We start from the raw sequence: 24923 nt of genomic DNA on the forward strand, positions 1-24923 counted from the left end.
TTGGACTTTTAATTCCAGATTTTTATTGAATTCAAATTTCTCTGTCTGCCATGGCAGGATTTAAACACGAGTCCTCAGAACTTTACCCTGGGTCTCTGGATTATTCGTCTGTGGGGAGCGGCATGGTGGCATAGTAGTTAGCACTGCTGTCTCACAGCACCAGGGACCTAGGTTTGATTCCAGCTTCAGTGTGGAGTTTTCACATTCTCTCCGCGTCTGCGCAGATTTCCTCTGGGTGCTCTGCTTTCCTTCCACACTCCAAAGATGTGCGGGTTAGGTTAATTGGCAATGCTAAATTGCCCCTTGGTGTCTGGAGGATTTGCAGGGTAAATATGCGGGGTTACGGGAATAGGATTTAGGTGGGATTATTGTTGGTGCAGGCTCGATAAGCCGAATGGTCTCTTTCTGTACTGTAGGGATTCTACGATTCTATTCTACGACAATACCACTACACCACTGTCTCCCCGTGTGCCACCACCTCCATCGGGGGAATGTCAGGTATATGGAGTTAGGTCACAGAGATTAGCCATGATCTCAATGAATGATGGAACAGGCTTGAGGAGCTAAATTGCCAAATCCTGGTCCTGTGTTTCTAAACCTCCAGTAGGCACCTGACTAGGGGTGAAAACCTTACTCTTGGAGGGTTGGTAACCCAAATGCTTTGTCAATGTTGATACATATTGCCAGCATGTGGCTGCCCCTGAATCTGAACTCTTGCTGCAAAACTTAATTTAAAACTATTATTTTTAAATTTAATTACACCATTTAATTTCAAGGCAAAGTAGTCAAAAACCCTGACGTATGACACCCACCCTAATACTTCCTGGTCAAACAAATTCTTCCTCAAATTTAGAAACTGCTATTTATTTCTGGCCACCAGGTGGCAATAGCCTCTAAAATACATTGCAAGGATCAAAGTTGCTTGCTTTCCTTTGTTCAGTTCCAATTTGTAGTTCGGCCCAAGCAAATTATACAACTGTATAAATAACATTTATAACCAGCGCACCTTAGCAATATTAGAAATATTAATTAATTACCCTATAATCATTAAACTTCATTAATATTTATTATATGAAGGTCATTCACTGCACATTCATACATTCTTTCCTCAAACATAACTGTTTGAGGGAAAGAAGAATCTGCAAGATCAAGGAGGGGAGAAATGGCACTCAGAGGGCCAGTGCAGACATGAAGAGCCAAACGGCCTCATGCACTGTACCAATTCTGTCTATAGTTGTTTTTCTTTTGCAAATCAGATTTTATTGACTCAGAAATTTCTTTCTTTATATAGGTAGGCAATTGTACACTCTACCTTGAGATCAAGACACAAGGGAGATACTCAAGTTCAAAGAGTTGCGAGAGAAAAGTCACATGGCATTCCTCTATGGGTGGGGAGATTAGAGAATCTTGGGCTTCTCAGGCTCCATAGTGATTGAGTTATGATCTTACAGAAGTATATAAGATAGCAAACAATGTGGAAAAAGTCAAAGTTAAATATTAATAATGGGACTGTATGACATAGAGACCTCCATTTAAACTAGAGTCAAATTTTGGACTGATGTCAGGACTTCCTCGCACGGTGATCAATACATGCAAATTGGAGGCGGAAAGCTTGGGATTAATTCAGAAATAATTAGCTGCCTATCTAGATTAATTGGATTAAAGTCTTGCGGGTTCCAGGATAGGTGGATGAACTACTTTGCCACATTACCAACTGTGTGGTAAAAGTGAAAACTCTTACATACACTGCCTGCTTCTATTTCGCAACTGATCAAGGCTGCTTTGAGATCAAGTCCACAGTTACAAATCTGAAGTAGTTAGGACTCAATGTTTCTTCGCCATTGGGAAAAAAAACTATTTCTGAAAAAGAAAGCAATACTGGTTTTTGTTTAATCTATTTTGAGGTTCTGCTGGTCTGGCTGAAGGTCTCTGAGTCTCAATCCTGACCCCGTTCATGCTGAGCATTCCAGCTTTTGTACACTATACGATCTCTCTCATCTGGATGAGCTAACAGCTCAATCTCCTGCATTCTGTTATTACAGTGGATAAGACTGCAGTTCAGTCTGAGAGAGGATAAACGCACCTGCTCCTGAACCATTCCTGCCCTTTGGTCTCTTCTGGACTCTCCACCGTGGATCTTCCACTCTCCTCCCTCTAGCTCTATCTCCAGCTGGTCCCATGCTGACTCCGCCGCGCACTGTGACTGCTGCGCATAAACACAAACATGCTATGTAAAAACTAATGGTACCATTTTTTTGAAAGATCATCTTGATTCAAAAGGCCTAAATAACCTGCGGCACAGTAGCACAGTGGTTAGCACTGCTGCCTCACAGCATCAGGGACCTGGGTTCAATGCCTGGTTTGGGTCACTGTCTATGCAGATTCTGCATGTTCTCCCCGTGTCTGTGTGGGTTTCCTTCGGACCCTCTGGTTTCCTCCCACAGAGTGAATGACATGCTGGTTAGGTGCATTGGCCATGCTAAATTCTCTCTCCGTGTACCCAAACAGGTGCCGGAGTGTGGTTACTAGAGGATTTTCACAGTAACTTCATTGCAGTGTTAATGTAAATCTACTTCTGACACTAATAAATAAACTTAAACTGAAAAATCCTGAGTTATGAAGAGAAGAAATGAGGATTAAGTGTTTAGACACTACAGGAAATAGAGCCTTATTTCACCTTTTCTCGCCCCTTTTCTGGCAAGAGGAATAGAAATAGGGTTCTCTTTTCTATACTGGTGCCTTTGTGATTTTGTAATTGTGCTGACTTTTACTGAAGTTTGAATGCTAAACAAGAATGAAGTACCGGGTGGAATTTTATAATCTTGTCGTGCCTCTTGCAATGGAAAAAGTCATAAAATCAGGCATGGTGCAACTAGCGGGAATGACGCCCGCATTTGCGCCCATTCCCATTTCACCACCAAATAAAAATCGGCATGATCGGAACCCAGCCCAAAACATTGCTTTGCATTTTTTGGCATTCATTGTAATTAGTGAGCCTCATTCTCAACTGTCCCAGCTCACCTGCATTAACCACCTCATTCGCTGCAACTGGATCAGTAAAACGCCTCAACTATAAAAGTCAGTTTCAGTCACTTGAGCACTGAAGGTGAGTGAGGAGGTAAGTCTGCACTTTCAAACTGCCCTGCCCTATTGGGTCAAACTTTGGACTCTCAGCATGGACCTGGGTCTGAGTGCTGACCTCAGGTCTTGTCACCGAATTTGGACCCGAGTGCCAGTGGGGGATGGGCTGGAAACTCTCTGATGCATGTACGTGAAGGAGGTCACACATGTCCTGTATGCCCAGACTAGCCAGTGTATTAAATTTGACCTGGACCATGCCCAGCAGGAAGCCTGGGCTGCAGGACTTGTGGCCATCCAAATTTGCAGGGGGCTATAGATTGCACCCAGATCATCCTCAAGGCCCCACTGCAGAAGCCAGGAAGATTCATGAACAGAAAGGGCTTTCATTCAATAAATGTGTAGTTGCCATGTGACCAGACACCCTGGCAACTTTCATGACAGCTTCACATTGAGGAGCTCCAATCTCCTGGAGGTTTTGGGAGGAGTTCAAGATGTGTAGGGATTGCTCATAAGGTACATGGGTTACCCACTTTGGACTTGGTTGATGCATCTGTGTTGAAGCCTGAGATTTGGGCAGAGACCTGATATAATGAGGTCCATGTTGTCACCCATTCAATAATGGGGCAGTGCACAGGGCTGCTCAAAATGTGGTTCAGGTGCCTGGATTGCTCTGGAGGAGCCCTTCAATACAACCCCCTGATATTGTCCCACATTGTGTTTGTGTGCTGTGCCCTTTGTAACCTGGCGCAGCAGCAAGGAGGCCTTTTGAAGGATAAGGACATGGAGGCCAATCAGCCGGGCATCGCTGGGGAGGAGACAGGGGAGGAGAAAGAGGAAGAGGAAGGAGGGTGTAGAAGGAGGACAACAACAAGCAACACCACCCAGGTGCTGGAGGGCTGGCGGCAGCAAAGGTCAGGCATGTGAGGGAGGCCATGAACACCACATGCTTTGGTCGCTAAGGGTCTGTGGTGTTGCCCTGTGTAGGTTCCATCCCCCCTTCCCTGTGCAGTCCTATAATCTCCTGCAGCATCATCACATCAGAGTGATGGGCCTGGGTACTCTGTGTTAGTGAGTTTCTGTGGCAGGCAGGAGGGTGATGACAACTCACTATGTACCTTTGCGACGATGCCCTGGTGGAAAGTAGTCTGACCCCTACCTGAGCTCCACATGCAAGCTGGCTATCTGAGCCCACATCTAGGTGGTGGATAAAGGAGAACAAAACATCCATGCAGAGCCCTGGGGAGTTGGGGGGGATGGGAAACTCTCCTGGGTTCTGGGGATAGCAGGTGTTGTAAGTTGCTGCCAATGCATGGCACCCACTGTAGCCTGTGAATTACTTGATTATCACAGTAGCTGTGCGCTGAGGGGCCTCCCCCACTGATATCAACATGCAGGTAAGTACATTCCTAACAGTGGCTAATCAGAGACAAATTACACAGGTGTGGGGTGAAATAATGTAAGTGATAATATTAAAACATGTTAATATGAGACTTTAAAGAGCCTAAATATTCTATCTAACTGGTGTTGCCCTTTACCTGTGCCATCTTAGTGCCACCGCAACTTTACGTGGCCTACCAGTACCTTTTGGCACCTTCCCGGGATGTACATCAGATGTGGAGGTGGCCAGTTGTCTACTGCACCCCATGGTCTGTTATGCCCTTGTCGACTGCCTTCTGGAGGGCCTGGACCTTGAGGGTCCTGGCCAGCATCCAGGTGTCAGGGACATATCCATGAATCCTCTTCACCTCACTGCCCTGAGGTGCCCTGGTATCAGGGTGGTGGGGGGGCATCAAAGTTGTAGCCCTGCTGCAAACTCCTGGGTGGAAGGCCCCAGCATGGGCTTGAGTCCTTTCTCCTCTCTTGGGGCTCCTGTGGGCCCCTGGGTCACTCCATAGGATAGTGCCATTTCTGCATTGAACTTCAGAAGCTCCAGTGCCACCTGGCCCTGCCAGTCCTGGAGGATCACCAGTGTCCTATCCATGGTGCTTGAGCCCTCAGTGATAGCTACCTGAGTCAGAGGCCACCTATCAATGGCAGCGGTAAGTGCCCTCTGAGATTGGACCACGCTCTGCAGCCCCTCAGCCATGACCCCTGTAACTAGGCCACATTCTCAATGGTTACAGCCATAGACCACCGTGTCTCGGTGTTGTCCCACTGGATCTACTGCAAGCTCTCAAGCCTCTCATCCATGGGCCACAGAATCTCAAAGCCTGTTCAGTCCCTCAGCTGTGCCCTGCTGTGAGTTAGCCATTGCCTGGAGTCTGCAACTCATGGTGAGGATTATCTGCCCTGGGCTTTCCACCGCAAATGCCACTCTTTCTGTTTTGGCCTAGGAACCACGCAAGACAGGCAAGAGCCAATCTGCCTGAAACCTTTGGGACTCCTCCCAATAGCTTTGCAGTTGGTCCAGAGTGGCCACCAGCCCCTCCTGCATTCCCTGCTCTGTAGCTGCCTTTCCAGCATCTGATGGAAAAGTGATCTCAGAGGCCCAGCATGTAGCCCAAAGCCAGCTGAGTCCTCACCTCCAGGAGGCCCTCGTATGCCAGAGGCCTTGGACATTCCCACTCTTCCACTTGATGTACATCAACAGATGTGCTGTGCACAGCAGAGAGTGATGATTCGCACTAATGACCCACCAACATGAGAGTCTCTGGGATGGTAAATTGTAAGGTGGAAGCTGATGCAAAACTGTTGTCGGACTCGGAGATTCCACATCAGCTTCCTCTGACGAGTCTTCTGAGCTGACGGGTAGAATATGTGGGAGCCGCACGCCAAATGGCCCTGGCACATCACGGTCCTTTTCTGCAACACATGACACAAGGTTAAGTGCAAGGGAGTGAGAGGAATCTGGGCTGCATTAATTTATATGAGATATCTCATGAGTGGAGGATTGGAGGGTGCTCACTTCTATGTTCCAGTCTGACCACACACCATGCTGTCACTAACAGTGTGGATCCTCTCCCACAAGCTTCAGTGCCCGCTCTTCAAATGGAGTAAGAGTCTGAATCTCGGGCATAACACTGTCCCCCGTCTTTGTCCTCTCCCACTGATAATGGGCATTCTTCTCCTGTCACGACAGAAGGAGTCATGTAAAATCTGATGGCACGAGTCCTTCCGGGATCAGGGGATGGCCTTCAGAGGGATGCTGTTGTGAGGGTGGGAGGAGGAGGGAGGTGCTTGAGGGACAGAGGCTGGAAACATGCAGGGTGCTGGGGGTGGGGGGATCTAGGGGTCGTTTAGGGGAAGATGCTAGATGACGTTAAACACTCATCCATGCTGCCCAGATGAGGTCATTCAGTTTTTTGTGGCACTGGTTCCCACTTCTGGCCAATACCCTGGCACTAACACATGCCACCACCACCTCCCACGCCACATTTCCATCCCTTCTCCTGGAACGGCGTCCTGCTGGGAGGAAGAGAATGTCCTGCCTTGCCTCCACCGACTATAGTATCCTGGCCAGATCAACATCAGAAAAACGGGGAGCTGTCTTCCTAGAGGCCATTTCTTCCTTCACTGCCTGCCTGTCTGTCCATCCTTGAGGTTTTTATGGAGCGCTCCCATGTTAGCGCAGATCAGCTGCAGGCAGTTTGGATGAGTCACACACACATTAGAGCATTCCAGCGAGTTTAATGCAGTTTGCCTTGTTACCATGGAGGGGAAGCCAAGTCATTTCTTGCAGGTCTGTGATGGAATGGGGGGCAGATTTGTGCCTGTGTTGATCAAGGGCGGAGGAGAGAAAAGATCATATCAGCCAGCCATTGGGGCCAGGGGGTGATGAGGGGGCCATGCACATGGGGATTTGGAGGGTGGACTTGGGGATCAGTAATGGTTGGTGGGGGGGAGGCGGAGAGGAATGGTCCGTGATGGGAAGGGTGAGACAGTATCTGGCTTGACGGGGGGTTGGGGCGATTAAGTTCCACCCCACTGCCTCTAGTGGCTAGAAATCGTTTAGCCAATATTTTCAAAGGCTGAGTGCAGAAGATTCGGCATGAGAACCCACCCGAGAAACAGATTAGGAACTCTCCCGTTTTCACACTAGTTGGACAGTTGGAAAAAGTCTCGTAAAATTCCGCCCACTAAGTCTAAGAAATAAAACAAACAAAGAAGACTTATAATAATTAAATCATAAATATTCCAAACAGAGTGAACAGTTAAAGGAGAAACGAGAGCTTGATTTAGGAAGTGTGTAAGGATCATGTGAAGATTGGATAGGGAGTTTGCTTAATTCATCCCTGGGTAATTTGAAGAAAATCTCATTCTAAATATAATTTAGTTTCAAATAATCTTTGACAAGCTACTTTATAATATTTTGCTTAAAGGTTGGGTTTTGCAAAGTGCACCTTAGAAATTTGGAATAATTTAGCAGCACCCTGAATGATAACACCTCTTCTTACGGTGACATAATGGCTAGCACTGCTGCCTCACAGCACCAGGGACCGGGGCTCATTTCCAGCCTTGGGTCACTGTCTTTGTGGAGTTTGCACACTCTCCCTGTGTCTGCATGGGTTTCCTCCGGTGCTCAGGTTTCCATCCACATTCCAAAGATATGTGGATTCAGTTGATTGGCCATACTAATTTAACTCTAGTGTCAGGGGGATTAGTGGGGTAAATATGAGTGATCACAGGAATGGGACCTCTGGGATTGTGGTCAGTGCAGACTCGAAGGGCCAAATGGGCATCCTTCTGCACAGTAGATTCTATGATCATCTATTGTGAAATATTTTTGCACATTACACTCAATTTCCCATATAAATTACCAGCTTCTGCCCACATAGTTTCTAAAAATGTGTCTAATGCCAGTGCCACTAACAGTCCATTGGGAATCATCATTACAGTGAATACTGGCATGAGGCAGGGATACGTGCTGAATCAGTTTTAAAATGTATATGATTTTAAATGATTGACAGAAAATAATTATTCTGAACATATTTCAAGCTCGGGTAATGTAGAATCATAGAAGCTAGAAGCAGGAGAAGGCCATTAGGTCCTTCGAGCCTGCTCCGCCATTCATTTTTATCATGGCTGATCATCAAATTCAATATCCTGATTCCCCCTTCAACCCATATCCCTCGAACCCTTTAGCCTCAAGAGCTTTATCGAGTTTCTTCTTGAAATCAAACAATGTTTTGGCCTCAACCATTTTCTGTGGTATTGAATTCCACACATTCACCACCCTCTGGGTGAAGAAGTTTCTTCTCACCTCAGTTCTAACAGAACATAAGAAATAGGAGCAGGAGTAGGCCATCTAGCCCTTCGAGCCTGCTCCGCCATTCAAAAAGATCATGGCTGATCTGAAGTGGATCAGCTCCACTTTCCCACTTTCTCCCCATAACCCCTAATTCCCTTGTCTATCAGAAACCTATCTACCTGTGACTTAAATATTTTCAGCAAGGTAACCTCCACTTCAATGGGCAGAGAATTCCAGAGACTCACCGCCCTTTGAGTGAAAAAGTTCCTCCTCAACTCCGATCTAAACTGCCCTCCCACTTATTTTGAGGCTGTTCCCTCTAGTTCTGCTATCCTTTCTAAGCAGGAAGAATCTCTCTCTACCTCTACCCTATCTAGCCCTTTCATTATCTTATATGACTCTACAAGATCCCCCCCTCAGCCTTCTAAACTCCAATGCATACCGACCCAATCTATTCAATCTCTCCTCATAAGCTAGCCCCCTCATCTCTGGTATCAGCCTAGTGAACCTTCTCCTTATCCTCAAACTATGACCCCAAATTCATGACTCTCCCACCGTTGGGAACATTCTTTCAGACTCTAGCCTGTATAACCCTGTTAGAATTGTATATGTTTCTGTGAGATCCCCTCACTCTTCTAAGCTCCAGTGAATATAATTCTGACCGACTTAGTCTCTTCTCATATGACAGACCTACCATCTCAGGTATCAGCCTGGTAAACCTTCACTGTTCTCCCTCTATAACAAGCAAATCCTTCCTCTGTTAAAGACAACAAAACTGTACACAGTACTACAGGTGTGGCCTCACCAATGTCCTATACAATTGCAAGAACATTCCTATCCCTGTACTCAAAACCTCTCACTATGAAGCCAAAAACCATTTGCCTTCTTTGCTGCCTACCGTACTGCGTGCTTATTTTCACCGACTGATGTACGAGGACAACAAGGTCTCGCCAATTACCTACCACTCTGAATTTACATCCATTCAAATAATCTGCCATCCTATTGTTGCAACCACAGTGGATAACTTCATATTATCCACATTATACTGCATCTGCTTTGTATATGCCCAGTCACTCAGCCTGTCCAACTCATGTTGAAGCATCTCTGTATCCTCCTGACAGCTCACTCTCCCATCCAACTTTGTATCATCTGCATATTTGGAGATAATACGTTCAGTTCCCTTTTCCAAATCATTAATGTACAATGTGAACAGTTGAGATGCTAGCACAGATCCATGAGGAACTCTACTAATCACTGACTGCCAATCAGAAAAAGCCCCATTTATGCCAACTCTTTGCTTCCTCTCTGCTAACCAGCTTTCTGTTCTGTTTATCAGAAGAGGCTGGATGTGTGCAAAGTGGGAAATTTTCTGATAATTAATTTGCACAGAAACACACAATTTTGATAATTTGGGAGTGTTGTCAAATGAATGCATCACCATCACATGTAACAAAGTCAGTGAAACTACATTTAATGTATCAAATAGCTATATCCAGAATGGCAATAATATGTTTTTGATGATGAACTTAGTTTATTTTAATTAAATATATGTGCTGCTAATGTTTGTCTTGGAGGGTGCGAAGGAGCTGGATATAATAATTGTGTAATGTGACAATTGGTCAAATTGTATCTATTGATGTCAACTAATACATTCATCATCATTAGCTCATATGTACAAAGTTAGCAATGTCACACCTAAGGAGTTTGGACCTCTTTGTGTCTTTTGTGCAGGAGAAGAAAGGTGATTTTTTTTTTAAGAAAAGGTGTAACTTAATTTAATTTGTTAGATTTTTTGGTGGTATGGCATTGCTAAGTTTCCATGGTGACATTTCTTTTTTTTTCATTCATTCGTGGGACATGGGCATCTTTTGCTGGCCAGCATTTATTGCCCATCCCTAGTTGCCCTTGAACTGAGTAATTTGTTATACCATTTCAGAGGGCAGTTGAGAGTCAGCCACATTGCTGTGGCTCTGGAGTTGCATGTAGGCTAGACTGTCTAAGGATGGCAGATTTCCTTCCCTAATTAGTGAATCAGATGGGTTTTATTGACAATGGTTTCATGGTCATCAGTAGATTCTTAATTTTTATTTAATTCAAATTCCATTATCTGCAGTGGTGGGATTCAAACTCCAGTCCCTAGAACATTAGCTAGTTTCTGAATAATACCACTGGACCATTGTCTCCTACAACAGCTATTACATTTTTCAGTAAGCATCCAACAGCCAAAAGAAAGGCAATGGCATATTATTGCTTGTGCTTCAGGAAGAGCAAGAAAATTATTACTTCACAGCCAAGGACAGAAACTCTTTTCCCTAGGCAACAAAACAAGGCAAGCTGATCTGCAGAAGAACCAGAAGGAAAAGAGCTATCACTGAGGAACTCATAGCAGGTCATTGGAGGCCTTAAGATCTTAAAATGAGACTGAAGAGGTGAATTTACATTTGGCCTCACAGGCTACCTACAGCTCAAAAATCTGAGTAGTTTCTTTCACAAAGGGAAAATTTTGTTATGGGTAGACATGCGTTAGGCAGTTGCAGAGTCTCAGATATTGAGAAAGTCACTTTGTGACAAAAATAGCCTTAATAGAATTTTTAACCTTTTCCCATTAACGTTTAATATGCAGAATGTGTTTCCTGTTCACATTAACCTTAATTGTCACAATTTTTGAGCAACACTTTTTTATGCTAATATTTCAAATGGGAAATAGCTGAGACTATGGCCAGACCTTTTTGGCCATTCACATGGGCAGGATCTTCCTGTCCCACTGACGGCACACCCCCTCTGCAGGTTTCATGGCAGTGAGTGGTGGATTCAACAGGAAACCCCATTAACAATGAGAAACTAGAAGATCCAAAGGTGTGTGGGTTAGGTTGATTCTCCATGCTAAATTGCCCCATAGAGTCAGGGAGACAAGCAGGGTAAATATGTGGGGTTACAGGGATAAGGTGGGATAGCTGTCCATGTAGACTCAATGGACCGAATGACCTCCTTCTGTACTGTAGGGATTCTATGGCTCTATGAATCACAGAAAAAAATACACAAAATGATGGTGAACAGACAACAAATTGAGCTTGAACTTTCACATTCAACCTTAAAAGTAAAGCTGAAGCAATAGCCTGCACTGTTCCATTTAAAACATGTCATTCTGAGTTCAATCTGCCACAGGCAAGATGTATCTTATAACCCCCTTCTGCTCTGACAGTCAGTGAAAGGATAATAAAGTCTATAATTCGACTAGAATTGGAGAAACCTGATCAAGCCAACATTCCTGAGAATGCATCTTGATGAGCTGCTATATTTCACATATGTATATGAATACATGAGAATGGTTATCACTCTGAGGTGTAGATGTTGAGAAATGTACATATTTTACTTATTTTAAATCTCAAACTCTAAGTACAATGGTCATCCATAAACAAAAAGTGACTTAAGCTTTGCATTTATTGATTAGAATCAGCACTTTATCATGCTTATAGAAAAGAACCAGCAAATTTTACTGACCATCATTTTCAATCCATTTAATATTTTGGCTGCAAATTCAAAAAGGCTCAAAAATGGGCATGGAGATCTCAACAACAAATTAACCTACACCCACTGATTTTGATGGAGGCAGAATGCAAACTCTGCAGTGTCTGATGGCTAATGTGTCAACATATTGCAACGCAAGCAGTTAGGCACTCACTCATTGTCCGGCTGCTGCTGGGAACTCAGACTGAAGTTATGCAACCTCCGTGTGCTCCCGTGCAAGCTCGGATAGCTGCCATCATATCTGTGGAGATCAGTATGCAAAATGGTTTGCAAGGTCTCAGAGCAGACCAGCAATCTGTTCTCCAACACGTTGCAAGGATTGCTAAGTTTTCACCTCAGGGGACTGCCAGTGTTTCTGTGGAGCACAAAATTGCCCTGTTCTCTCAGGACAACAGCCTTCCTCCTCCCGACACTGCCATTCTACCACTGCTTTTGCTGTCAGTGGGACAGCTGCCAACCCTTTTGAAGTTGTGCACCTTGAAATCAGCATTCTTGGGACCAGGGCTCCTCGAGGTCATTCTGCAAGGTCAGCAATCTTGCCATCAGTCCTGCTGCAGTCACTGGGGTAGCATTCTGGTCCTTGACACCCTGTAGACACACTCTGATTTGTGGAGGTGAATCAAATGCTGATGGTACAGCGGACTGACACAGAATGAAGACATTGTGACCACGGCCAGAAAATTTGACCATTTACCTGCACTTGGTTAGTATGGACACACAACAGTTGGAGAAGAACACTGGAATCCTTGCCAGTTTTTCTAGACCTCAGAATTTAGGTGCTGCCCATGTGCAGTCAAATACACCATGCACCACAGGGAAACTGCAAACCTGGCAAAACTACACACTTGACCCACCTATTTTTCATAGGAAAGAGTGAATAAACTTGTTCAGCTCTCTTTGAATACTGTATTAGTGAGACCACATTTGGAATATTATGCACAATTTTGGTCCCCTGACTTGAGGAAGAACGTAATTGCATTGGAGGCGGTTCAGAGGAGGTTTACGAGATTGATTCCTGTTGTGGGGCAACCTAGAATAAGACATAATAGTTTTAAGTTAAGGGGATGCAGATTTTAAACAGCGATGAGGAGAAACTACTTCTCTCATATGGTCGTGAGTCTGTGGAATTCAATATCCCAGAATGCGGTGAATGCCGGGACACAGTAAATTTAAGGAGGAGATAGATAGATTTTTAATTAATAGTGGCTTGAAGGGTTCTGGAGAATGGGCAGGAAAGTGAAGTTGAGGCTGAGATAAGATCAGCCATGATTGTACTAGATGGCAGAGCAGGCTCGAACGGCTGGACTGCCTACTCCTGTTCCTAGTTCGTTATGTTCTTATTCTGCAGGCTGGGGGAGGTGGTTAGTAATGACTGCACACATGACTTGGAATAGGTGGTCTTAGCAGAATGTTTGAAGTGAAGACTTTCACCACGTACCAATCCCTGTAGCCTTCAACAACTTTAAATAGCAATATAAAATATCAAACAGTTCTACTAACATAGCAGCTAGTAAAAATCAATCAGCAACGAAAATCCCTTTAATTATTGTTGCTGAGAGTGCTCCTTCCTGCTGCTGAATACATCTTCAGTTATGAGAGATGAAGAGAGGCTGTTAGTTGGAATAGTAATGCAGAAAATGGCATTACTGACTTCAAATCAATGTTACACATTTGGCTGACGTCACTGTGCTGACCCTGCATACTTCAAGTGCACACTCCGTGCACCCATATCAGCACCCTTATCAAAATTGCCTCTGACCAGCAGCAGCATTGTGTGCATTTAGCACTTGTGCCATTTTCAACCCGAAATGGCACCTCTGATACTGAAAATGAGGGCATCACACAGCTCAGTTGTCAGCATTGTGAATTTTCCACACAGTCTAACACTTACCAAGTTTACCATTTTGGAAGATGAAGACAGTTACAGCAATTTTAAAAGAAAACAGTTCCTTGTACATTGTTGACCCTATAAACAGACCGGCTTTTTGAATTTGAGCTAAGCAGTTACATATTGGATATATCAAAATACAACTGCTGACCTGAAAGCAAATACAGCTTTGGTTAATGTGAAATTCTGAGATATACTTTTCCATCTGGAAAATTATCTAGCACGGACGGACAAGGCCAAACAGAGAGTTCCTTTCACCAAAGAAGAGCAAGATCTTCCCTTTTTCCACCTGGCACTGACCAAGAAAACAATTTTCAGATTCGGAACAACCTCTGATGATTATGGGACCTGTGGTTTTGGTTGCTAATGTGAAATGGTACAGCCTTCAGCACAGGCGACTTTACAATCTTAAGCAGCAGCGTAGGTAGAACATTTCAAACACTGGATTTTAATTATTGAATACGATAATTATGTTCATCACCCATTTTTAAATAGTCCTTCAACTCTAAGCAGTTGAGTGTGAAGATTGGGCAAATGCGCCAGGCGTTGGTTAGAATGTTTAATTGTTCTGCTGCAGGCACATCGTTAATGTGAAAGAAATGTGGACCTTTGAAAATCGTACCTAAGAAAATGAAGATTGATCCAGCATTCCTCCAGTGGTTTAGTAAACAAACATACAACTTGCTGTGATACTAAGCCATTCAGTTCAATGTTTCAGACGTGCCAACTGTTCAATTTGATGCAGACAGTCAGTGTGTTCAAAGTGGTGCAGACATATGCTTTCAGACAGAAATCAGTGCCACTTGGCCTTCTCTCATCATATCATCCAGGACTTCTTCCTTCTGTTCATCGAATCGTAGAATCAAGAATCCCTACATTGCAAAAGGAGGCCATTTGTGCCTGCACTGACAGCTATCCCGCAACCCTACATATTAACCCTGCTAATCCCCATCACTAAGGGGCAATTTAGCACAGCCAATCAACCTAACCTGCTTACCTTTGGACCGTGGGAGAAATCTGTTCTTCCCTGGAGGAAACCCACACAGGGAGAATGTGCGAACTCCATACAGTCACCTGAGGCCAGAAATGAATCCTAGTCCTTGGCGCTGTTAAGCGACAGTACTAACTACTGTGCCACGCTACTGGTGCCCCAAGTTTGAGGACTGGAGCAAGAACCTTGTGGAAATAAAGTCCTCACAAACTGATGCAACTGTATTCTTAATTAGAGCTGTATCAAGATTTACTGATGGTCAATTTGTTTTTGATAGCATTCTAGGAGGGACCATTGGTTCCCAAACAGTGATTCCCAAGGTAAGACATGCCAAAAGAATCTGCAATAACATTGCAAATTCATTCATGACATTGTAAATGAGAACTAAGTTTGATAGGCTGAGGATGGGAGGGAATATCAAAGATCTACATATATATTCCAAACAACTGAAAGAAAAGTAGTTGTCAATAAGTATTGTGTTATTACATCATAAAACAGATTTCGATATGCACATGACAAGATAATTGACCAATGCTATTTTGCACATCTATAGGGAAGAGAACGATCAAAACCACATGCCTTTAAAAGAACAAGTGAGAGCAGATTCCAAGAACAAAGGGTACCAAACAATGCATTGACTTTTTCCATTTATATCTGTTTTGTTCCTTTATGAAGTAGTACAGATAACAAGCCAGGACCTCTAATTGCATAAGCTCCACAATGGCACTGTCACTTTGGCACTTGTAAGTAATGAATGCAGTTATTACATTAGACTTTTCTTTCATTGCCTACATTCACCAGTGCAATGACTTTCTGTCTCTCTCATTTCAGTGAAATTCTTCTTGAAGGAAATTCCCCCCAGGGATACATTCATCCTTATGTACAGCTCCTGCAGCTGATTGTTTCTGATGAGAAAGAGCGCAACGTGATTGAGCTCCAATATTGAAAGATGTCTGATAAAGTGAACAATAAGAATGAAGGGATTATATTTGCTTCTCCTAGGAATCAAATCTGTACAGTTTGTTTATCCATCATTTTGCCATCCATCATCGACACTAAACCCGTTATCTCTGAAAAGGCGTACTCAAGGGATTATGGCCAATGGATAAAATAGAACAGCAAGTCTATTTAGAAATATATAATTAAATGTTTGAACATGGGTACATTCAGTTCCAGAAAGTTCTGGGATTAGAAGGTTGATGTTATTTCACCTTTCATTATTCTACTTTTAACTTACTTAAAAAAGGGAAAAAAAATAAAATACGCAGTCAATGGAGGGGGTAGGGGGAATCTTATCTGTAAGTAGACTGGGAGCAGATGTTGTGAGAGAAACTCTGGTGGCATGTGAGAAGTTTTGGCTTCCCCGTATCTGATAGGGTTTTGACTTCAAAATGTGCGTATTCTATCATTGACAGGCTGCCTGCACAGCGAGGTGACACAGAAGAATTTGAAAAGAAGCTTTCAGGTGATGTCTCCATAAATAGTTAAGCATTTCTCATTGTTGCAATATTAATCCTGCTCAGTACGAGAGGAACCACAGGTTCAGTCATTTGATGTATGTGCTTGGCTGAGGAGCAAAACAAATATAAATTCTCCATTTTGTCCATGTCAGGGGTGCACTTTGTGAAACTGTGCAATCTCTGCATTTCATTTCCCACCCATTAAAGTTGATGGAAGAACGCCCTTCATTTTCTGTCCGCTAAAGTTAATAGATATAAAATCACAAGGCTAGGGCACACAATTTCACGACATGCAGTCCCAACTTGTGTTCAGAATACAGAGAAGGGTTATGCAACAGTGTCTTCCTTATTCAATGCAGCTAAAAAGTAAAATACATTGCAGTGTTTTTTTTTAAAACTGTTTGTTTATATGAATATTTGTTTTCTAATCAATAAAATAAAAGGTAGCTGGTCACATTGTTTAAATATTATATGGGGTATAACACTTGCTCATCAGTCCAGTTATTTTTTCGCTTTTCATTTTTTTAAATGCTGGAATTCAAAATAATAAGAAAATGCTTAAAATACACAGTGGGTCTATAAACTTGCCTATGTACATGTGAATTAGGAGTAGGGGTAGGCCACTCGGCCCCTTTGAGCCTGATCCGCCATTCAACGAGTTTATAGCTGCTCCGATTGCAATTTCAACTCAACAATCCCACCTACCACTCATAACTTTTTCAACCTCTTGCTTGTCAAGCTCTGCCTTAAAAATGTCCAAAGATTCTGTTACCACCACTTTTTGAGCACGGGAGTTCCAAACATTCATAGTCCCTTTGAGAGAATAAAATGTCTCCTCTTCTCTGTCCCAGGAGTGGCACGGTGGCACAGTGGTTAGCACTGCGGCCTCAGAGCCAGAGACCCGAGTTTAAACGGCTTTGAATAACTGTCTGTGTGGAGTCTGCATGTTCTCCTTGTCTGCGCGGCCGCTCTGGTTTCCTCCCACAGTCCAAAGATGTCCAAGGTAAGGTTAGGCCATGTTCAATTCCTCTTAGTGTCAGGGGATTAGCAGGGTAAATACTTGGGTGACAGGGTATAGGACTTGTTGGTTGTTCTTGGTGCAGGCTTAATAAACCAAATGGCCTCTTTCTGCACTTTAGGGATTCTATGATAATTGGGCGACCCCTTATTTTTAAACTTTCTCCCTCCTTTCCACATTCACCCTGTCGAGATCCCTTTGGATCTTATATGTTAGAAGGTTAAGAGCAAAATTTGGAATAATAGGAGCATATGGGTCTGCTGTATATTTCTATCATTCTCTGTTTGTGTTCCCTGAACGTAGAACCCAAAAAGACTATCTCAGAAAATGCGTTTTTTGTAAACTTGCCTTCAATTTTTTGTTAACAGGTAGATTCAGCTTAGTGTCATTATGGCTCAAAAGAAGGCTATTTGCCTCATCGAATCATTGCAACATGTGGCAGAGCTCGGATCTGACATTCTGCTGTAAAGGCAGTTCCCCAGAATAGTTTCTAAATAAGTTCAACAAGCTGCAGATATGGGTTATGGCGCCTTAGCCGCTGTACCCAATCAGACATTCCTGGTCAATAATGACACTGATATGCCTTTTTTATGCAGTAACACGGATATCACAAGATACGTTCCAACCAGAGCACTTTTCTAGAACCATCCAACATTATGATTAGTAAAACATTCACACATCATAGTGACATTGTTAATGATCAGTTGTAATAGTTCCTGTTGAAAATAAGGACCTCCATCAACTGTGCATCTAGATTCACCTCATTTATAGATGCTTATACTCAGAAGCTGGAGGGAGAGCATCTCTCAGATCAGCTAAATTGTAAAGCAGTGCCGCTGTCATTCACAAACAGTAACTGTCAGAAGCAGGATGAGATTGCAATTATCAAAAATTTAGATTGAGGCACTCCATTTGCAGGTTTATTGTGTTGAATTTTCACTTAAGAGCATAAGAACTGGGAGCAGGAGTAGGCCATCTGACCCTTCGACCCTGCTCCGCCATTCAATAAGATCACGGCTGATCTTTTTTGGGGACTCAGCTCCACTTACCCCCTGCTCATCATAACCCTTAATTCCTTTACTGTTCAAAAATTTATCTGTCTTTGCCTTAAAAACATGCAATAAGGTAGTCTCAACTGCTTCACTGGGCAGGGAATTCCACAGATTCACAACCTTTGTGTGATGAAGCCTCTCCTCAACTCAGTCCTAAATCTACTTCCCCTTATTTTGAGGCTTTGCCCCCTAGTTCTAGTTTCACTCGCCAGTGGAAATAACTTCCCTGCTTCTCTCTTAACTATTCCCTTCATAATCTTATATGTTTCTATAAGATGTCCCCTCATTCTTCTGAATTCCAATGAGTATAGCCCCAGTCTACTCAGCCTTTCCTCATAAACCAACCCTCTCAACTCCAGAATCAACCTAATGAATCTCCTCTGCACCCCCCCACCCCCCGCCCCACCACTGCCAGTATACCCTTTCTCAAGTAAGGAGACCAAATCTGTACACAGTACTCCAGGTGTGGCCTCACCAGCACCTTATACAGCTGCAACATAACCTCGCTGTTTTTAAACTCTATCCCTCTAGCAATAAAGGACAAAATTCCATTTGCCTTCTTAATTACCTGCTGCACCTGCAGACCAACTCGAGATTCCTGCACAAGGACACCGAGGTCTCTCTGCACACCAGCATGGTGCAATATTTTACCATTTAAATAACAGTCCATTTTGTTTTTATTCCTACCAAAATGGATGACCTCACATTTACCAACATTCTACTCCACCTGCCAGACACTCGCCCATTCACTTAGACTATCTATATCCCTTTGCAGATTTTCAGCATCCTCTGCACACTTTGCTTTGCCACCCATCTTAGTGACAACTGCGAATTTTGACACACTACACTTGGTCTCCAACTCCAAATCATCTATGTAAGTTACAAACAATTGCAGCCCCAACACTGATCCCTGAGGCACACTACTAGTCATTGATCACCAACAAGAAAAATATCCATTTACCCCCATTGCTTTTGGTTAGTTAACCAATCCTCTATCCATGCCCGTAACACCGTGCATCTTTATCTTATGTAGCAATCTTTGGTGCGGCACCTTGTTAAATGCCTTCTGGGAATTCAGATACACCACATCCACAGGTTCCATCGATGGGGCAGGGGAACATTTCACAATGCACCCAATTTTTACTTGCTTTGAATACAGTGGGAATGAAAGTCAGATAAAGCGTACAACTGCCAGCTGATTCACCGTCACCTGGTGAGTAAAATTTCACCTGGGTGCAAAATAGTTTGAACAAAAGAACTGATGCCATAATTTAAAGCACAGAACAATAAATACAATGAATGCCACATAATGACAGTGCTGTACAAAAGTGAAGACAGACACTGAAAGAGAGTTAAACAATTTGTTTCCTACTGTGTGATCAGTTTCAGATTCTGTGCTTCATGTTGAAACATCTGAAAAGTAATTCAATGACAATAATGAACTGTGAGTATCACCACCCCTATAGAAATTGCTCCTCCGCAGAGCCATTATCCCAGTTTTCCATTCCAATTTCTTTAATAACATCTCATTTCACCAGACTGACTATATTCACAGCTCATTGTGTCCTGCCAAACATGGGTTCTCACTCCACACTATGCACAATTGAAGTAACTTCTACTGAGCGCTAAGTGAATTTAAACTGCTGCTGATGTTATCCCAGTCGCTCAGTCGCTGTTTATTTTCAGGTTACAAAATAATCCTAGACCCATCATATTTAAGTGGTTATTTAAATGGTAATAATTGGTCCATTTGTCAAGACAGATATTCGCTGCACCAGATCACAAACAAAGGTGGGGTGGAATTTTCCAAAAGAAATGAAGTGTATTTTTGTGAAAATCAGTGCAATTCCTGTCAGTGCAATCTGAACCGCAATTTTCAGGTACTTTGGAAATGATTTTGCCCCCATGTGAGAAATGCCACGTCTGAATGTGAAACATCTTATTCGCCTGTCCTGGGGGTCATTGGAGCATTTCAATAAAGCGGCCACTGCACTTAAATGGCTCCACAGCACTTGCTGTCATTCAAGCCAGGAAGGATGTCAGCGAGGAAACCAGCTCCTCAATGCTGGACACCGGAGAGGAGAAATGGGCAACTACCCTCAGGCTGGCAGCAGATCCTCCAGAAAGGTGACGAATCCCACCTGGCAGACAGTTGCAGCACTGTCAGTACCAGGAACCTGACCAAGGGGATAGGGGTGCAATGTCAGAAGAAGATGAATGAAGTAGTCTATTCTGCTAGAGTAAATGCTCCCAGTCTCCTCTCAGCATTCCACTTTGCCATCACCCCTCAGAAGGTTACCTCAGGAGCAGCACAGAAGCACAGTGGTTAGCACTGCTGCTTCACAGTGCCAGGCACCCGTGTTCAATTCCCGGCTTGGGGCACTGTCTTTGTGGAGTTTGCATGTTCTCCCTGTGTCTGCGTGGGTTCCTCCGGGTGCAGTCTGAAAAACATGCTTTGGCCACGCTAAATTCTCCCTCAGTGTACCCGAACAGGTGCCGGAATGTGATGACTTGGGGATTTTCAGAGTAACTTCTTTGCAGTATTAATGCAAGCCTTTCTTGTAACTAATAAATAAGTGAACTTTAAACTTCAATCACGCATGCTGCCACCTCGCAGAGTCCCAGTACCCAACCTCCCACAAGTTTCCCCCCAAGCACTCCTCATCAGAACCCCTCCCTGCTTCTGCGCAGTGCCTACGCATGCCAGGCATCATCAACATCTGAGCCAGTAGGTCGTTAGCTCACATCATCCCCATTTGTGTTCCTGCAGGATAAGCTTGCCCACAATCCCTGCAAGTGAGAGGAGATGGGTGGGCGATTCGACGCCCAAGCTCAGGATCCTTCTGAGGAGAAAGCCATGGAACTCTGTGAGGGGGAGCAAGAATGGGCCTGTGCTGAGAGCGAGTTGGACCTACGAGAGAAGCAACTGCACCTTCATCCAAACAACCAAACTCAAGTGAACTCTGTGTGGTCCAAACCCTTGACCAGGCATGTGCAAAAACCATCTTCAGATGAGATTAGTCATGGTAAGTGTGTGGGATTACAGGGATAGGGCAGGGGAGAAGGCCTGAGTAAAACACTCTGTTAGAGAGTCAATGGAGACTCAATGGGCCGAATGACCTCTCCCACACTGTAGAGATTGTATGATTGAATGTTTCAGACAGTGTGGGCCCAGAACTGAACACAATACTCCAGCCAAAGTCTTAACGGTATTTAATACAGGTTTACCATAAATTAATTTTGCTTTTTTACTCTCTGTCTCTACTTATCACCAGGAAGAGGTCTCACAACACAGGTTAAAGTCCAACAGGTTTATTTGGTAGCACAAGCCACAAGCTTTCGGAGCGCTGACCCTTCATCAGGTGAGTGGGAGTTATGTTCACAAACAGGGCACATATAGACACAAACTCAATTCACAAGGTAATGGTTGGAATGCGAGTCTTTACAGGTAATCGAGTGTTAAAGGTACAGACGACGTGAGTGGAGAGAGGGTTAAGCACAGGTTAAAGAAATGTGTATTGTCTCCAGCCAAGATCGTGTCCACTGCAGAGCCAGGTTGTGTAGGTACAGCAGGCTATGACAATGCGGGAGATCCATGGGGGCTGTAATGGAGGGCCCCATCGGACCTGTTGAAGGCAGCCAAACAGCATCTTTAACGGGCCAATGCATTGCATGATTACAGATCGGGCAGCTTCATGAATATCATTGTACTTGGTCTCCACTGCAATCTGTATCTCCACACTGGCATCATCAGGCCACGACCTCTACTTACCAAGTCATGGATCCTAAGTGTTTCATTAAAAGTTTTTTCAAATTGTCCTTCCACCATGAATGATTTAAGTACGTACTGCCCCATGCATCGATTTCCCTCTATCAATTTAAAATTCTAATACTTCATTATTCTGGCTTCTCCTCACTCTTCCTGCCAAAATATATCACTTGTAAATTCTCAGCTGCCAAATCGATTTGATCAGTTTGTCTATGTGCTCTTGAAGTCTGTTATTATCTGCTTATTGTTTACCACATTTATAAGTTTTATATCACCTGCAATCTTTGAAACTCTACCTAAGTGCAAGTCTTTAATATATATCAAAAAAGAGCAATGGTGATAATTCTGATCCTTGGAGAAGAACACCACTGTGTGCTGTCTGAAAAACATTAACTCACAACTACTCTCTACTTCCTGGCGCTTAAGCAATTTTTAAATCCACTCTGCCAATATCCCTTTACTCCTATGAGTATTTTTTTGTCAACATGTCTATTATATGCTATTTTGTCAAATGGACTACCTTCATCAACTCTCTGCTGCTTTCTCAAATACAATCCAATTAATCAAACATGATTTATTTTAGCTAATCAATGTTTGCATTTATTCACCCATCTTTCACCAAATGCCAATTGGTTTTGTCCCAAATTATTGTCTGAAGGTTTCTGACATTAGGCGAATTGGCCTGTGCAATGGTCATTGGATTTATCCCTATTTTTAAACAGGAGCTGCAATCCTCCAGCTCTCTTGAACAACCCTGTATTTAACTGGAGATAGATTGTGACCTGAATACCTGCAAGTTCCAACCTTACTGCCTTTAGTAACCTAGGATGCATTCCCATCCTTACCGGGTGGGCTTGCTACTTTGAGGGCTGGCAATTTTTTCTACCCTTTCCAAACATCATTCCTGTCTCCTTGTTTACTGCTACCTTGACAGTGTCCTTTTCTCTAATGAAGACAGTTCAAAGTATTCATTTAGTGCCTCATACATAGTGGATGCCACTGATTTGCAGGTGAGGAGAGGGGTGTGGGGCGGAGTCAGTGACTGATCTCTTCTTTTGCACAGAATAGAGTGGAAATGGGAAAGATGTTTCCATTGATAGATGAGACTCGGATTCGCTTGTGGGGGCTGCAATTGGGCCATGGGGGGAAGCAGCATTGTGGACATCCCGGACTGGCCAGCGATCGAGCTAGCCAGCAAACGGGAAGACTGATAGATCGGGGCCACTGCGCACGCACAGAGTTCCAGACCTGTCAGACTCTGACATGAATAGGCCCCGCCCCCTGAGCTTTTAATAATATTCACGTTGTGACCTCTGCATTGCACAGAGTGTGGGAGACTCGGGTCTTGACAGAGAAAACAGTCGTGATTGACACCAGTTTTCTCGTCAATCGCCACCTCCCCCCCCCCCCCCCCCCCCCCCGCCACATTTTGAATCAAGCAGCCTTCACTGTATAAAACAAGCAGTATTAAATTAAAATTTTTTTTTGTAATGATTTAGTTTTCAAACTCAATTTTACCTTTAGTGTCACCCAAGACTTTCCTTACATATTGCAGAATCTTGAGGGTTCATTCACTTCTCCTGACACCAAAGCAATAAATGCTGCAGCTCACCAAAATTTACTTTGGTTCTCTTTAGTGTTCCAGTATCCTCTGAGGTATGAGGTTTCTTGGGGCTTGTTCCACTAAATTTTGGCTGCGCAACCCTCCATCTCTCCTTCAAGATCTCATGATTAAGGGCTCCTTAGCCGCATTCATGCTTAGTGGTTTCACATCAAAAAATCTTTGTGGTTTCTAATAGACCTCTGCTCTGGTTTCACAACTGCATTTTAGCTGATTCTGTCTCTCTTTCCTTTCTCCAAGCTGACTGTCTGTTTTCTGTGAGAAAACACATAGATAAAAACCAAAACAAATGAATACCTCTCTTCACGGTTTATTTTCATTTCAACGTAGCATTCTTTGGGAGGCTCCAAACAGAATTGTAAACTGGCTATATTTTACCTTCAAAACAACCCTTTGATTCTAGGATGCACACCAAAAATTTACATCTCTAATGAACAGAGGGCAATTCTAGACTTACAGTTTCTTATCAATAGCTCAGGGGTGGGTCACCCATTGTTTAAGGTTATCCCACATCCAACTCTAACCTGTAAGTGTACGTGGAGAGGACTCTTTGTGTATAAATACCTTACTTACAATTTAATTTCCCCTTTGAATTGCAATTACCCTGAGCTCTGTTTGATTTTTATTTATTTTAGATCCATTTACCAGTTCCTGAACCAAGGTTTTCATTTATTACATAAAAAAAGTTAATTCCTAAATTAAAATTTATCCTTCTGAAACATAGGAATTATGTAATTAAATGTACACCCACAAAATACACAAATTTCTGGGGTCACATGATTTAAATCAGTCACATAAATTGAAGTACAATAATTTGTATTAGCAGTGTCTTTAACATAGTTACATTGTAAAATGGCATGATATTTGAGCGTTGCCAAACAAAATTAGAACAAACTTTACCTGGTGTGTTCTACAGCAAGAGTAAAGTTGAGCTCCCAATTATCTTGGGCAAAGCTGCCATATCTGAGCCACAGTTTGACTCTTTCCTCATCTATTTTGCATCAACTAATCTCAGCCACTACAGTGACATAAATGCTATAATTGGCTGTAAATCATAGGTTGGTTGAAGAAAATATGACCAAGGTTTTCACTCTAGAGCTCTATGCAGCTTATTAACGGTATAGAAATTTTATGTGATGGACATGAGCTAGGGTTTCACTTAAGCCCCATAGAAACAGATACAGAATAAAACTGTGGTTATTGGCTAAGAGATGTATATTTGTCATGTGCAAATCTGTGAGCAAATATAAATGTGTTGTAAAGAATCCTTTGCCAACTGATTTCTGGAATAGAACACAGCAAGTCCCACCAACAGCACTGATGCAAA

The 24923-nt window shown here is 43.3% G+C and overlaps 1 protein-coding gene across 4 annotated transcripts in view; it reads right to left on the reverse strand.

Moving 5' to 3' along the window:
• Positions 1-24923, reverse strand: part of pxylp1 (2-phosphoxylose phosphatase 1) — a 166439-nt gene that overhangs the window by 80290 nt on the left and 61226 nt on the right. For 3 of the 4 annotated variants that reach the window (XM_080186415.1, XM_080186414.1, XM_080186416.1), the window contains one exon: positions 2084-2206. The exons of the other annotated variant lie outside the window; for it this stretch is intronic. In XM_080186415.1, coding sequence (XP_080042541.1) covers positions 2084-2206 — 123 coding nt within the window. The remainder of the gene's footprint in view (positions 1-2083; positions 2207-24923) is intronic. 4 annotated transcript variants of the gene reach the window in all.

This window comes from Carcharhinus amblyrhynchos, chromosome 3 (assembly GCF_965287045.1).
Source record: "Carcharhinus amblyrhynchos chromosome 3, sCarAmb.v2.hapA, whole genome shotgun sequence".
Classification (NCBI taxonomy): Eukaryota; Metazoa; Chordata; class Chondrichthyes; order Carcharhiniformes; family Carcharhinidae; genus Carcharhinus; species Carcharhinus amblyrhynchos.